The 14,913-nt window shown below is 46.1% G+C and overlaps 1 protein-coding gene across 2 annotated transcripts in view; it reads left to right on the forward strand.

Moving 5' to 3' along the window:
• PLS3 (plastin 3) overlaps positions 1–14,913 on the forward strand; it is a 49,874-nt gene that overhangs the window by 17,902 nt on the left and 17,059 nt on the right. Inside the window, exons 1-2 of one of the 2 annotated variants that reach the window (XM_014255347.2) lie at positions 602–714; positions 11,253–11,339. In XM_014255347.2, the coding sequence (XP_014110822.1) occupies positions 11,273–11,339 (67 nt within the window). In that variant the 5' untranslated portion in view covers positions 602–714; positions 11,253–11,272. Of the gene's footprint in view, positions 1–601; positions 715–11,252; positions 11,340–14,913 lie in introns of those variants that run through there. The other variant, XM_005526186.3, reaches the window with a different exon arrangement.

The raw sequence follows: 14,913 nt of genomic DNA on the forward strand, positions 1-14,913 counted from the left end.
TGTCTAGAGCAGACAAGGATTAATTGCTGAGGTAATGCAATATATTACAGTATGGGCCAACTTTGAACTCTGTATTTAATTTAATCTATTCAGAAATATTTTATTTTCATTTCTGAGAAAATAAGAGGTGAAATATCAGGCAGCATCCTCCTTCAGTGCAGACTAAGGCCAGATAGGTCTGGATCCTTAGTATTCTGTGAGCTTCTGGTTGTTTCAAAGACATCCATAAAATAAGTACATAAAACCAAATACAAGCTTGTGTTTGTGTTTGACTGGACACGCTAAGAACTAGCAAATCAAAATCTATTAATTTTAGAGAGTAAAGAGCAGTAGAGGGTTTTTTTTTTGTTTTGTGTTTTCTTTTTTAATAATTAAAAAACCACAGAATTTTAGGTAAGCAAACTATCTTACCGCTTGCTGGTCCCACGTGCCGAGCAGTCAAAGACCAAGAGCTGTTGGGGAGGATCCCCTCGGGATGCTCGCGGGATGCTCGCGGGATGCTCGCGGGATGCTCGCGGGATGCTCGCGGGATGCTCGCGCCCTGGAGCGCATCTCTTGGCAGCGTGACCGCATCCCTGGGAAGCGACCTCCCATCGCTGGGCGGGGAGGCAGGGAGGAAGGAAGGAATGCTGGCTGCCCAGCTCCGGGCTGGGGGTGTGGGAGACGCTTCAGTGCTCAGGCTGGGCAAGGGATTCGCTTTCCCTGGGAGGAGAGGTAAGGAGGGCTGAGGAAGGGTGTCCCGGGGCGGGCTGGTGTGCGGATGCCAGAGATTGTCCTGCAACTACTTGTTTTGCTTTTCTTTTCTCCAAAAAAGTCTTGTAATTCCTGCTGCTGTAGTAGATAGAGAACAGCTGGGGGCAGAGTGAATTTCATGTTTTGATGTGTGTAAGTTGGAATTTATCGGTGCACCTGATGCATGTGAACAACAGCGGCGAGGGCTGCCACAACTGCATTACTGAGGGTTTAATGTTTTGAGTGAGGGCTGAGGGTGTGTCTTCTCAGAACTCAGGGACACAGTCTTGTTCCATCTCAGTCTGCAGCAGGCTTTTACAAAGCAGAACTGCTTAAACTTGCATGCTAAAGTGTTAAATATTTAAACTTCTGCCTTGCAGAAAGTGCGAGGAGCTCTGAGTGCTTTCGGGAAATGGCTGTAGGCTGCTGGCTGTGGTGGCTGCTGAACTTTTTGGGGTGTTTCATGTGGAGAGGTTGGGCTCTGAATGCTGTGGAGGCATTACAGGCTGGTAGGATTTAGTTTCCTAACTGAGGAGTTTATCTTGCTTGCTATACCTGTTGCTGGAAGCCAATGTAGACACTCTCTAAACACTTGCAAAACAGTGCTTTTAAGTATTGAACTGAAATGCTGAAATTTTTGTGCTAAAAACTTCACTAATTTAAAAAACCTGTAAAACACTTCTAGTATAGCTTCTTCATGTCCAAATTTTGTTTGTAATGAATGTATTGCTCTGAGGTTTTTGCTAAGTTATGTTTTATTAAACTGATAATATACTTGCTCTTAGCCAGAAGGCTGAGAAGAGACATTTTACCCTGCATTTATTCTGCAAAGCATCTGTCTCTAAAGAATGATTTCCACAGCTGGAGGACTCTCACACCCTCCTGAAATTCAAAGTAATGATGAGGTTGCATGCTGTTTGCAGTGCATACGTCTCTTTAACCACAACATCTGTCCTAGGGGTATTGGGCATTGGCTGAGCTGCAAAACACAGGGAGGAGGAGGAAGAGGAGGCAGAGCAGCTTGAAGGAACCTAATGAGATGTTAGTGCTCAGCTCCAGGAGTGCCTGATGCATTTTCCTAACCTTGATGTTGGATCCATTGACCTAACCTTGAAACCTGCTAGTTAGAACATTTTGTGGAGGTTATTAATGCTTCTCCAAAATCCAAGAGTCACGAAGAAGAGCTTGCCTGATCCTGAACTGGCGACTGCTGTCTTTGGCTCCCTATCACTCCTCCCCACATTAAGTTCAATTATAGAGGAGTGTGGGGAACACCCTGCAGTCAGACTAAATGTGATTTCACTGTCATTGCAACCTCATGGGAGGCAAAGCTAGCAGCTTTCCTTCACTTCTGGCCATTTCACATTAATTTTTGGGATTCATGTTTTGGATTTTGAGTAGAGTAGATGGGATCTACACCATCTATTCTAAAGTAAATAAGTAGTGAATTTACAGAGATTTTTCCTACTTCATAAGCCACTAGGACAGCTATGCAGTGACACTGATTTATTGCAGTCTAATGTTGCTTTCTTGCTCTGAAAAAAAATTAATTTGACTTCTTTCCCTTTTTCCCAAGTGCTTTCTAAACAAGATTGCAGACAACAGGGGAAGGATGTTTTTTCTTTTATCAGAAGCTTTTTCTAGTTAGAGATCTGTTACTGAAAATCCTGGAGTTTAAGACACTTTTGAAACACAGTCACAACACTTAGGGCACGGTTTGTAGTTTCTAGTGTTTAGTTTCTTATTTAAGAAAACATTAATTGACACTTTTCTCTGAATATTTATCATCTGGGCAGCCAGAATTTCAGCCTTGGCTGTGCTCTTTCCAGACAGTTCTGTTTACCTTCAACTGATAAAGCAGTTTGCAAACTGCTTAACCACAGCTGTACCTTCTAAAAGGTTGCACAGAACCCACCCTCCCAAAATGAATACTGAAACTCCCTATTGTCCAGCTTGCCAGGGATCAGCACCGTCATGCCAGGTGTTTGGCTTGCAGGAGCTTGTTTGCTGGTGTTGAATAAGCAGTGACTTTACTGTGATTTAATTTAGGGATCTGGTTGATTCCCCCACCTGGGCGGGGGGAAGTTTAACAGACTGAGTAATGCTTCTTGCTTTATCGTGGCACACTGGATATCAGCCCCTTCACCTGCCAAAGGTGCTACCTGCGAGCAGAGCTGGAGGTCCTGGGGGGATGGAGTGTGTTCTGGGCTGCGTGGGCTTGGCAGGGCTTTATCCAGCTTCTCCTGAACCAGGATGCAGACTCAGCTCTGCAGCCCACCTTGTAAGGGACTGAGCTCTTTTGGAGATGAATATTGGGAAATCAGGAGACATGCTTAAAGCATATGAGGGTAACATGCAGGTCTCAGCAAGCAGATCCCAGTCACTTCTGGGGAAGAAAATTCGCACTGATTCAGCCTTGTGAACCTCATTCCTCCTTGCTTATGCTGGCAAGGAACCCACTGTCTTTCACATTATTGCTCTGAGAGTCCCCTCATAGAATGAGGGATGCTGAGTTTTTGCAATGGGTGGTAAGAGATGGGTCCTTGCTTGAAGACATTTATGGTTAAGGTACAAAATAAGCAGAAGGAAATGTTAATGCTGCTCTTTTTTTTTTAGGGAACTACTCAAGAATAAGAATTACTTTCAACATAAGAATTTCCTGAGAGGCTTGCATGACTTTTCTGTGCCTTAGCCAGGAATTTAAATGAAGCCTTCTGAGTTTCAGTCCATTAGCTGACACCTGACCTCAGTCCCCCTCTCTTTTACCTTCTTGCACTTAAGTTTAAATAACCTCTGAATGTTACTTTCTTTTGCAAGTTCCAGGTAGACGAGTGTTCAGCTCTTCCTTTCCCGAGACATCTTGAAAGGATCACCTGTTCCATGTTGTACTGGCTAGGTGATAAGACTATTGCTGTTCTGTTTCCACTGACATTAACAAACTATTTCAAAAGTTAGTTAAACCAATTCAGTGGGTTATGATTTCAAATGCTCTCTAACCCTGGAGTAGCTGCTCTACTGAAACTGGAGGTGTGTCAAAATGCAACACTTAGTAGGAGTATTTGCCAAAGAGGCTTTTAAGGATTGATTCATTGGTGCCTTGAGAAGTATTTTATCTGTTTTCTACTGTGCCCTGTGGTTTATGAGTATTCTTTAGATATGTGTAATAGATTTTGGGCAAGGTCTGTTGCTGTAGCTCTGAGCCTGCAGCATGATAGAGGTGTGTGAGTGCAGTTGGTCACTTCTATGGCCATCCATCCAATCCACTTGGCCCTGGTCTTTCATGACAGGAGCCTTCAAAGAGTATAAGGTCTGCAGAAAGCTTTTAGTGTTTCTTTGCATTTGAGTCCCAAAGCAGTTTTATGGTTCTGTTCAGCCTTCTTCTTGGTAGATGAGAATAACCAAGCATCCATCCACTCTGCTCCAGGATTGCATTTTACCCATTAATGTGCATGAGAGGCAGCTCTGGCTCAGAGGACAGGGATGTGTTGGGGGAAATTTCTTTGAGGGCTGAGGGCTTATTTTTTCCTTTCCATGGGCAATTAGAGTGGAAGTATTTGTGTCCTTCTGACTTGTGCTTCCCTCCAGCCTCTGGGCAATTTGGTGTCACAGTGGCCAAGCATCCTCAGCTGCTTGCTCCCTGTATTCTCTATTTGTAAGATAGAGGGGTTAGTGCACTTGAATCCCTGTGAATTTCTGTTCATAACCCCAGCTTTCAGTTTTCTGGATGCTGCCGTGGAGGACATGGCTCTCCTGAGCTTTTATCTAGGGGCTGATTCCTATTTGATGCTGTGAGCAAGTTGGATGCTGATTTTGGGTTTTCTCTGGTTGCTGGCTACAGTTTTGTGTAGGGTTCTGATAATGCTGATCATTATCCAGGCCTGACCACACCCCAAAGAGCTTCCTTGGCTGTGCAGGGCTGTCAAAGGCATGTAAATTGCCTGATGGCTCAGCAGTTGCTTTTACTAAGGATTTAAGGTGATTGAAGCTAGTGAATCTGGTTCTGTCATGAAGGGAGAGAAAACACTTTGACCAGCATGCAAAAGGTGAAGGATCAGGTTGTCCAGGCTGTCAGTGGATGTTGGGGTAGTGGTGAAAGTGTGAGCAGAAGACACAGGAATAGTGATTTTCTGCATTCCCGTGCTGTTGGAGTGGCTCTGCCTCTCTGCAGCCCAGATCTCTGCTGGGCATCTACCCAAGTGCTGCTCAGAAGATTACCTGACATCACTTTATGCAGGTTTAGCCAGGAGAAACTGAGCTTCTAACCTGGATTTATTTGAGGAATAGACTTGTCCAGAGGTGGATACCCCATCAAAACATGCCTCCAAATCCAGAGAGAACCTCTGGCAAGCTAAGAGCAGTGACTAACCCCAACATGTGTGTCTGCTCCTGATGGATTTGGCAGATTTTTCCCCTGCAGCAGTGTGAGTTGTGCAACAACTGGAGCAAAGTTTCACAGTCCACTCCCAGGTGAGCATAAGCATAGCAGGGAACTTGCCTCTCCCAGTATGACAGTTTCAGGAGTCTGAAAGAATGTAAAGCAAAACCTGCTGAAGGGACTTCTGGTTTAGAGGTGCTTCAGAAACAGCAGCTGGAGGTAATATCAATGGGGAATTGGGATGGAGTGACTTGAAGGGTGTCTGGGCAGTGGGAATCCCTATTTGCAGTCCTGTGTCCTTTCCCTGTGATGTGTCTGGTGGGCTACATAGCCAGCATGGGGCAGTCAAAAGGTGTACTGTGTGTAAAGGCAGTAGCCAGAGCTGGCAGTAGCCAGAGCTGGAGAACTGGGTAGTGTAAGGTGGTCAATTCAAATAGCCAGGCAAGCTTAAAGTAATTCAGAACTAAAACTGAATTTATGTGGTTGGTCTTGGCCTGTTGAGGTGAGTTTTTTGGTGCTTTGCGTGGCCAAGAAAAGATGAATTAAGAGTGAAATAAAGCTAGATTTGGGTAACAGCTTTCCAGGTGTTAGAGTACAGTGGTGGTTAAAGCACTGCAGACCTGACAGCAGAGCTGTAGATTCACTGCTGTTGAGCCTGATGTGTATGGGGCTGGGAAAACTTTACTGAAGGGGAGATCCATAGATGAGAGATGCAGCTACTCAGCCAAATCTAGCCCCAGAAGGCAACACCTGCTGAGAGCATTGTGTGGCCTTTTCTTCCCAAGGCAGGGGAAACAGCTCCCTGAGTGGATAGGAACACCACAGTGTTGTAAGCACAAGAACCACGATTGTGCAAAGAGCACCAAATTAATTTCAGAATCTGCAATCATCATGCTGACGGTAAGGGGTTAGACACCACCATGGTGGGGCCTCTCTGGATGGGGTAGCATCTCCTAATCACCACTCTTACCAGGATGACATCTATCACCAAAGAGTGGTGAAGGTCTGGTTTCAGCCAGTGCCTTTGACCAGTGGCTGTCTGGAAGGTAATTGCCAATTAAAAGTTTATGGGCTTCCATCAGCTTGGTGTTTGCTAATAATTACATGTGAAGTGTGGGTGCTGTCTTGTAGGAATTTGATGAACAAAACACTGGGGTGAGCATTTGTTGAGCACACAAACTGATTATGAACAGGAGAGGATTGATTTTATGATAGGTTTTCATTTACAGGCTGTCAATCCCTCAGCTTTCCTGTTTCCCTCCAGAGCATTGGAAACTATTTACCTCAGAGGACTCATCAGACCAAGTCTGTGCACCATAATGTCCTCCTCTCACTGTCAGGTTTGGGACTGTTGTCTGTAAAACCCCAAAGGCTTTGCTTGGATTGGACCTGTAAAAGCAGCCATCAAGGCTGATGATGGAGATGGGAGTGGGTGTATCTGTGATCTCTCCTGCCTGCAAACATTTCCAAAACCAGCATGAGCCCAGGCCTGTGCCTGTGCCTGTGGAGGAGGGTTCCTGCAGAGATCACTGCAGCATCCTCTGCAGCTTCCCATCACCTGGGAAGGGATGCAAAGAAAACTTGGGCTTGTATCCCTTGCCAGTGACTCTTCCCTCACTGTCCTGAGGGTGGCTGCTCTGGACTGTCTTGGCACTCTGGAGCTTGCAGAGCCCTTTTGGGATGATCACAATGCTGTTGGCTGCTTTCAGAAGGGGCTGGGGAGAGGGAAGAGGGGAGTGCTCACAGCCACCCCACTCTGCAGTGCAGCTCTTGGCAGGGACCAGCCCTACTTGCAGAACAGGGAGGAAAAGGAGAATTAGGTGAGCCACAGGAAGCCTGGGGGCTGGATCCTACGTCAGCTGAATCACTGGGGTTCCTCCAAATTGGCCAGGCAGCTTTGTCAGTGCCCCAGCCCGAGGGCTCTGACACTTGCTGTGGGTTGTGGGGGCACCAAGTGCCTGGCTGTCCCTTTGCTTGTTCCGAAGGATATGTGCTGAGTTAGTGGTCACAGGAATGTGGGGTTTGAGTATTTTTAATTAGCTAATGCCAGCTGACTTGCCTTCTGATGTCAGGAGCTTTTGTCATGAAAAGGGAGAAAAACCACAGGTTCCTCAGAGATGGGGGTGAGTCACTGCTCCAGACTAGGTCTAGCTCGCTTGTATTGGATTCTTGTTTTTTTTTAATTGGGTGGAAATACAACATACTAATACTTTTTTGTTGACACTTTAATGTGTCTCTACATTGGCCTGTTTAAGTAAACAAGTTGATATTGTTAATCAGTCATTGTAGAGATACTAAAGTAAGGCAGGCCTGGAAGAGATGAAGCACTCAATTTTCAGAGTAACATAGAGCTGCTAAGAAAGTAAATTCTTCCATTTGGATCAGCAGCAAATTCCAGCTCTGTTTCTGTTGGAAGTGTTCAAGTGGCTGTCAGGAAATATTTGGTTGTCATGTGCTTTCAAATTTGAATTAATCTGCCAACTTTCAAGATGTACAAATGTCTGAATATCCCCCCTTGATCGGTTTTCTACCAATCCTCTGTGTAGGATACAGCTTCCAGGGCTTGCCCTCTTGGGGAAGAGTCTTGAGAACATTTTTCTCTGCTCTTGAGTGTTTTTAAGTTGCTGTCTGAGCAGTTAATCCACCCAAATATCCTGGTTAGCTTCTGGCTCTTGTGCTGGAAGTGCTGAGTGCCTCGGCAGAGGCGTTCCTCCAGTGCCAGCCCCTGCAGTGGGCTGTCCCCAGGTGGCTCACAGCTGTCAAAACACACGCTGGGACAGCTTTCCTGACCTGCCCCTGTTGCAGTTCTGCAAATAAACCAACCTCAATTCAGTGACTGCGGTGTGTTTAGAACCTGTACTTGTTTGCACAGAACTTTATAGAGCCCATCTCAGGGAAGGAGTTGATATTCCAAAGCCTGACGTGTGCTTACAGCAGCTCTGATCTGTATCACAGGTTCCGAGGGCAGGAACAGGCTGCACTGTCTGCCAGCCACGCTCCTCTAGGTAGGTGCCTTTGTGCATCCATGTGTTACAGAGCTGGCCCTGCTTTTCTTCTGTGGGGTGAGGGATGAAGGCAGGATGAGGGATCTGGAGCAGTGATTGCTTCCTTGTACACTTTATCTGTGCATTGACTGATGGGCTGTCAGCCACCAGATTAAAACTCTCCTCTTGTTCTCTCTTCGTCCCTCTAAAATGGGTGTTTAAATGTGAGCTCGTCTCTGCCTGTCATACCCTGGTGGAGGCTTTCTTGCAGCAGGAGTGAGTGTGACATGTTCAGGCGTGAGCAGCATGGTGTGTCCCCACAGGGCTTCGAGTGAGGCAGCTGATGTGTGATCCCTGTGCTAGTGTGATAAAAGGGCCTTTTATGTCCCACAAGACAAAGCCTCTTGTTTAAAAATGCAACTGAATGAAAAACATGGTTCTGAATGCCCTAGACTCAGCTATTAAAAACAAACAAACATAAAAACCCCCACACAAAAAGAAAAGCTCCCCTGCCCCCCAGCCCAGTGTCCCAGTGATGGTGTAATACCTCTTCATTGCAGAAAAGCTCTGTACAATTGCTTTGGGAGCTTGTAACTTTGTGGCCCACTAACCTTTCCATAGACTTTGTTATGATACCCTTTCCCCTTCACAGACAGCCGTGACAATGTCAGGTGTCTGTTTTTTCTTGGTTGGTTTGAATTCTCCCTCCCTCATCTCAAGCAGAGAAACAGAAGGAAGAGGTGATATTATAAAAACTGAGAGGGAAACCCGTTTTATGGACTGAGCTACTAAGCTGAACACTCTAGGGACTGGAAAGACCTATACAAACAACAGTGGGACATATCCAGTTATTCCCTGATAATATAATATATTTCCTGATAATATTTCCCTGATAAAGTCAAACAGAGCAGCATTTTTAAAAGCTCTTGTCTTATGGTGGTGTTTGCTGCTTCTTTTGGTGTTAAAGATATTAGAGATTGTCAGCAGCAAATTAAATTCCAGTTAAGTGGTTGGGTAATGAAGCTTTGGGCAATCCCTTTTTAAGGGAAATCCTCATGGTTTGAAAATGAATTGGTGCAAATAAGAATTAGGAAGAAGGCAGAACTTGTGAAGGAGCTTTGGCTGAATTTTCAGTCTGTAGCTCAGCCTCTCCTGCCTTGCAGCTCGTGCCACCTGCCTGCATAGCCAAATCTGGCTCTGTTCTTGCTAGCATTCCCCAAGTGTTTTTGCCAGCTGTGAAATCCATCTCCTGTATCATGCAAGAAGCTTGCTCAGAGCTGATTTTCTTGTTAGGCAACTCCTTTATCCCCTGGAAGTAGCCATGTTCTGGTGGCACTGAGGCTTGTCTGAGGCACCCATGGAAGTCCTACAGGGAAGGAAAGGGTTGCTCCAGGAATGGAGATATATCCCAGACTGGACATCAAGCAGTACAGTCAGTGCTGCACACAGCATTCCTACATTTTGCAGGGACCTGCATGGTAATCTGTGAAACAGTAAAAAAAATTATAAAAAATTATTTTTTACCTCTGTCAGTCTGATTCACCTTTGCTGTGATTCCTCCCCCTGCCCCATTTTTTCAGCTTGAGCCCAATGAAGTTTGTTGTCTTGCTGTTGGTGGCTTTTACTGACTGTTCAACATCTTGTTGTGCCTGCTGATGCTGGGAGGTGGGGTCTGAAGTGCTTTCCTTCATGTCTCTGCAATGATGCAACTTCTTGTTGGCTTTCTCTGCTGCGAGCACCTGTCTGAGCTGCTTTCTCAGGCTGCCACACCTGCCCATCGCTCTCATCTCTAACAACTTCATTCTTTCCAGACTGAGTGAAGTGTTACAGAAAATGAATATTTACAGCTACAGGCAAACTTGTGTTCTTAAGTTAGCTAGTGCTTGTGAAGGCAGCTGGGAGTCTCAGACAAAAGAGGGTTGCTAATCAGAGCACAGGCATTTGTGAGTCTCTTGTTGCTTGAGCCTTGAGCCAGAGCCAGCCTGTTCAGGATCCTGCCTTCTAACATTGTCAACCTCATTCCACCCCTCATCCTTTTGCTTACAAAGGAGGAGGCAGCTGTGTCTGTTCCCATAGGCAGAGGAGGAATCTTTCATTTCTCAACTTCAGGATTGTAGTGAACAATGTGGGAACTGGAAAATCTTGGGATGCAAATCTCATTTGAAGTTGCACCAAGCCTGCCTAAATTCCCATTACAGACCCTGAGCTAGAGCTAGCAGTGGTGTTAGGATGTGCTTATCAGTGCCTGTGTTTCTGTTCCTTGTTGGATCAATCACTGCTATCTCATGGTCGTGTCAGCCAGAGTGCCACATGGCATCTGATGCCCTGTCACGAATGTCTGGGATGGGGATGTGTGTAGGTGTCTGACTTCTCCCGTCCCTGTGGTGATACCTTCTGTCCAGGCTGGCTGGGTGGCACCTAATCAGCACTTGGAAAGGGGGATGACAGCAGATGGGTGGAGGAACTCTGTGCTTCACCCTCTCTGTTTCTTAAACACCAAACAGATTTGATCCAAGTGGAGTTTCTGTGAACTCAGGGTTTCACTGTTTCTTATGCCTGCTGTTCTGTGCTTGCTTGTGGTGCTTCTGCCTTTCAGGGAAACAGTGGCCATGCAAGCAGCTTGTTCCTTGCAGTTTTTTGGGAGTCTGACTCTGGGGAAACAAGCAGGTGTTGATTCAAACAGCTTATTTGCGGAAGAGCAAACTTTCCCTTTTGCAAACAGTACCAGATATACTGCTTTGTGCCAAAAGACCCTCTTCCACATACTGTTCAGAATCTTCTATTTGGGTTTGGTAGCTGTGTGCTCTCCATTAATAGTTTAACTCTGGATTCTGATTTTGTTCAAAATTGTGGAAAATCGCTGGAGATATGAGTTCTGACCTACAGAATACACTGACAGCAGGTACCTTGATATGTGCAGAGCAGCATACTCATAAAATAATATACAAAGCTAAATATTAACAAGGCTAATGGGCTTTTTGATTTGTTAAAGAGTGTATTTCCTATCTCTGAGTTTGACACATCTGTTTTCTTAGTGGAAAGATAAACGAGGTTCCAGGAACTGTGGTGACACTGGTACTGATTGTTGCTATGCTGCTGATTGAAACTGGGTGTTGTTGAATGCAGCCCGGTTTCACACAGTGCTCTTTTTCTCTCTTTAGGTACTCCCTAAATTCATGAGATGGCCAACACCATGCAAATCTCCAAAGATGAGCTGGAGGAACTCAAGGAGGCTTTTGCTAAAGTTGGTAAGTCACACCGAGGAGGGCACCTTGCTCCTGTTAGCTGCACTTTCAAATTGGATTCATCCCACCCCTGTGATGATATGATGTGGGCATTCTCCTGCTCTCGTGATTGTCTCTGTGCCAAGGTGTCCCTTGGCAGCTTTGGTGCTTCTGGCTTGTCACTTTGGCCAAGGAGCACAAAGACAGGGACATGGGCAGTCTGGCACATGTGCTTCAGGGTGCACTGGCAGACAGCCTTGCACTCGTGCTCCAGGGTGGGCTCTGTTGCTTACTGATGGCAGAAGAAATATCCAAACAGGTATTGCATTGCTTTGGCCTTGGCAGCACTTCAGGGCTTGCACAGTTCTTAGTTCTGGTGGTGTTGGTTTGGCAGATTGGCTGAGCCATGTGCATGATCAGTGTGGGTGCTGTGTTTCTGGTTTGTGCAGGTGCAGTTTGGGGCTTGTAAGCAAAACTGAATTTGTTTACATGGCCATCATGGAGTGACTTGTGGTGATGATCAATGCCTTGTGCTGAGCACACCTCCATTGCCCTCTGGTGGCTCTGTCTCTGCTGACCCCCCTCAGCCTGCTCTGCTCCAGGGGCTGCACAGTCTCCTCCAGGGGCTGCTTCACCTGCCTCCCAGCTTCCCCCCTGCATGGGCACCACAAAAGCCTCTGGCAGGCTGCTTCAGGAAGCTAAAATGGGAAAAGAAACCTGACATAATGGAAAAAATTGTTTTCTGTTGGTTTAGTTTCTTGATATGGCTTACTGAAGGATCAGAGAACCAGCAGGGAGGGGTGGGATGGGCCCTGGGGACTGAGGTCAGTGTGTGCAGCTGGGGAACCACACCCGGGACTGGCACTGGCCAGGATCAAGTTGCACAAGTGGTGAGAGCCAGCATTTTGTTTTCCTAACTGGACATGGGCATCCTTGAGCACTGGTTATATGTACAAAATCATAGTTGCCTCTTATCTGTATTGGGTGTTACCACCCTCTGGGGCAGGGTGGCTGTGAAAACTCTAACTTGCTCAGAATTTCCAGTCTGCAGAGGGAAATGTGAATTTCAGAGGCAGCTGATTCTCATGGAGCAGTATCCCCTGTCAGAACTTGAAGTAAGTTGTATTTTACGGAGTTTCCTTTCCTCTCTTGCTCTTCTCAAGACTTTTGCAGCAGGTAGAAGTGAGCTGCCACAGAAGGAGATGTTCCTTGGGAGGAAGCAAAGTGTTTCTCTCTGTCTAATGTGCCTCTTAGTGCAGATGTCAATAAGGCTGGGATGTAGGCAGCCTGTTCTGTCCTTGGATGCATTTAAAATTATTAACCTCTCTGGAATGTGGTGGCTTTTTGTCATTAGTGTGGAGGAAATTATCAAGATTAGGTTGGAAATGTGGAGAAATGCAAGTCAAATGTTAGTTTGTTGTAGGAAACCAGCTCACCCTGCTCAGGAGGTGGGTCCCTGTTTGGTTTTAAATTATAAAGGCAGTGTCAGATCTTAAATATTAATGAGAAATATGCTAATTATCCTGGACATAGCCACAAATGAGATAGGATCTGCTAGTTCTTTTCAACTGCCTTGTTTTGTGTGCTTTAGGCATGGTAGAGCCTACAAGCATGTGGGACACACCTGCCAGGAGTGTCTTCAATGCTCTCATTCCCTTTATTCTTGCCTAAAGGAGCCATGTTTGCCCTGGGATATAGAACTGGTCACTGGCTTTCACTGTGAACTTCTAATAGCATCTTTAGTGAATGTGAACAGAAGCTGGACTAAGGCTGCTGTGTAAAATGAAGCCTGTTTGTCATCTCCCAGCTATCTGGAGGATTTGGAACGCAGCTGAGAAGCTTGGTTATAGTAAAACTCATCAACTTGGCTTCTAGGAAGTCATGAAGGAGATGTGGGGAGGAAGAAATGTGTCATAGGGTGATTTCTGCTCACCAAGATGTGCCCTGCTCCAATGCATGGCTGGTTGGGCTTCCTGGAGACCTGCTGTAACTCCAGCATGGGGCAAGTTGCTGCTCTGGATGGGGTTGATGGTTGATGGGGCTTTAAAGGTGTGTGTTTGCCAGCTTATCTGTCTGCAGCTGGACTGGATCGAGGCATCTGGGGATGCTGGAAGGCAGTGTGGTGTGTTACTCTGTGCTCTGTCACCACTTGCCTTCCATGCCACTTGAAGGTATTTCTTCTCTCCCATGCGGCTGATGTGCTGTCCTCTGACAGCCAGCAAAAGGCATAAGTCCCATAGACATCCTACTGCTCACTAAAACAATCCACATGTGAGAAACTGTTTAAGGTTATCACTAAAGTCAGCTATAGCAGCTCCCACCATCCTACAGGCAGTTATTTGTCTTGGAACTGATCCAAGAGGTAAAGAGCAGTGGGGGGAAAAATGCTTTGTAATGTTTGAAAACAGTAATTAGTGGGGCATTAGTGGAGGCTTTGAGTGACCCACAGGTTAGTGGGAGAGGAGCAGGTTGCTCCAGATCTTGTTGGGTCTCTAAATTTGCTCTGTGGAACAGGTGCCTGTTTTGTGTACTTGGCCAAACAGGGGCACTTCAGAGGGGAGGTGTGGCAGAGCAAAATCCACAAACTTGGTCTGTTTATTTGTCTTCATTCTCCCTCCTTCTGAGATAAGCAGAGATAAGCATCTTTTCTGGAAACATGAAGTACTCAAAAATCATAACTCGGCTGAACACTGTGTTCAGCACTGCAAGGTGGTAAAACAATGCTCCGAAATGTTGGCTTAGGGCAAATAGGGTTCTGTGATCCTGCTAGTGTGTCCTGCTGAGCATATGTCCTTAAAAGGAAACGTGTGGGTTACTTTCCCCTCTTGCATCCTGTTATTTAAGCTATTTTAAGTACTTGTCCTCGGGAGGAAGCTGAGCCAGAGCTTGAAGCAGCTTTTGGGATTCACTGCGGCTTTGCTGCACCACCTGCATGTGGCAGAGGCCGGTGCCGTGTGTTGCTGCCGTGACCTTTCCCAGGTTTAGCATGCTGGCGTGCATGCATCTTTCAGTAGAAATAGGAAACTTCAGATGTGCTGTAGTTTCCTTTCCATCAGGCAGACTATAGTGAATCCAGGCTGCAGCTCGTCTGTTAAAACAATTTTGCTTTCTTCCATTAGTAATTCTGGGCAGGCCGCCGAACGATTTCATTTGGGATAGCTTCTATTTTGACAGCCTCTTCAGCTGTTGAATACCATCTCAGATTTTGTTAGAGAGTTCTGTCTGAAGTCAGGGCCTGTTGCAGGACATCCAGCAAGGCACCATATGGTGGGCCTGCAGCGATGCTGGAAATAGTTTTGGAACTGGCTGGTACTGCAGAGTTGGAGTTCATTTTATTATTTTTTTTTTAAAATACTGCTTCTTTGTACATTTGATGCCAGAAGGGGAACAGAGACAGTAGGAAGGGAAGCAGCTGCCCTGTGGAATAGGGGTCTCAGGCTCATTTGTCATGTCAGGCTTGTTGACATGTTAAGAACCAGGTCCATTTTCCATCTCATAGGCAATCACTACTTGACTCTGCTACCAAGCCAGAACCACAGGCCAGCACCACTTTATGGTAAAACCAGCAGGCTTTAACACTCAAATCTGCTCTTCTGTG

Source organism: Pseudopodoces humilis, chromosome 15, assembly GCF_049639895.1.
Source record: "Pseudopodoces humilis isolate 2021_Gansu_Grassland_sample_001 chromosome 15, ASM4963989v1, whole genome shotgun sequence".
NCBI classification, from domain to species: Eukaryota; Metazoa; Chordata; class Aves; order Passeriformes; family Paridae; genus Pseudopodoces; species Pseudopodoces humilis.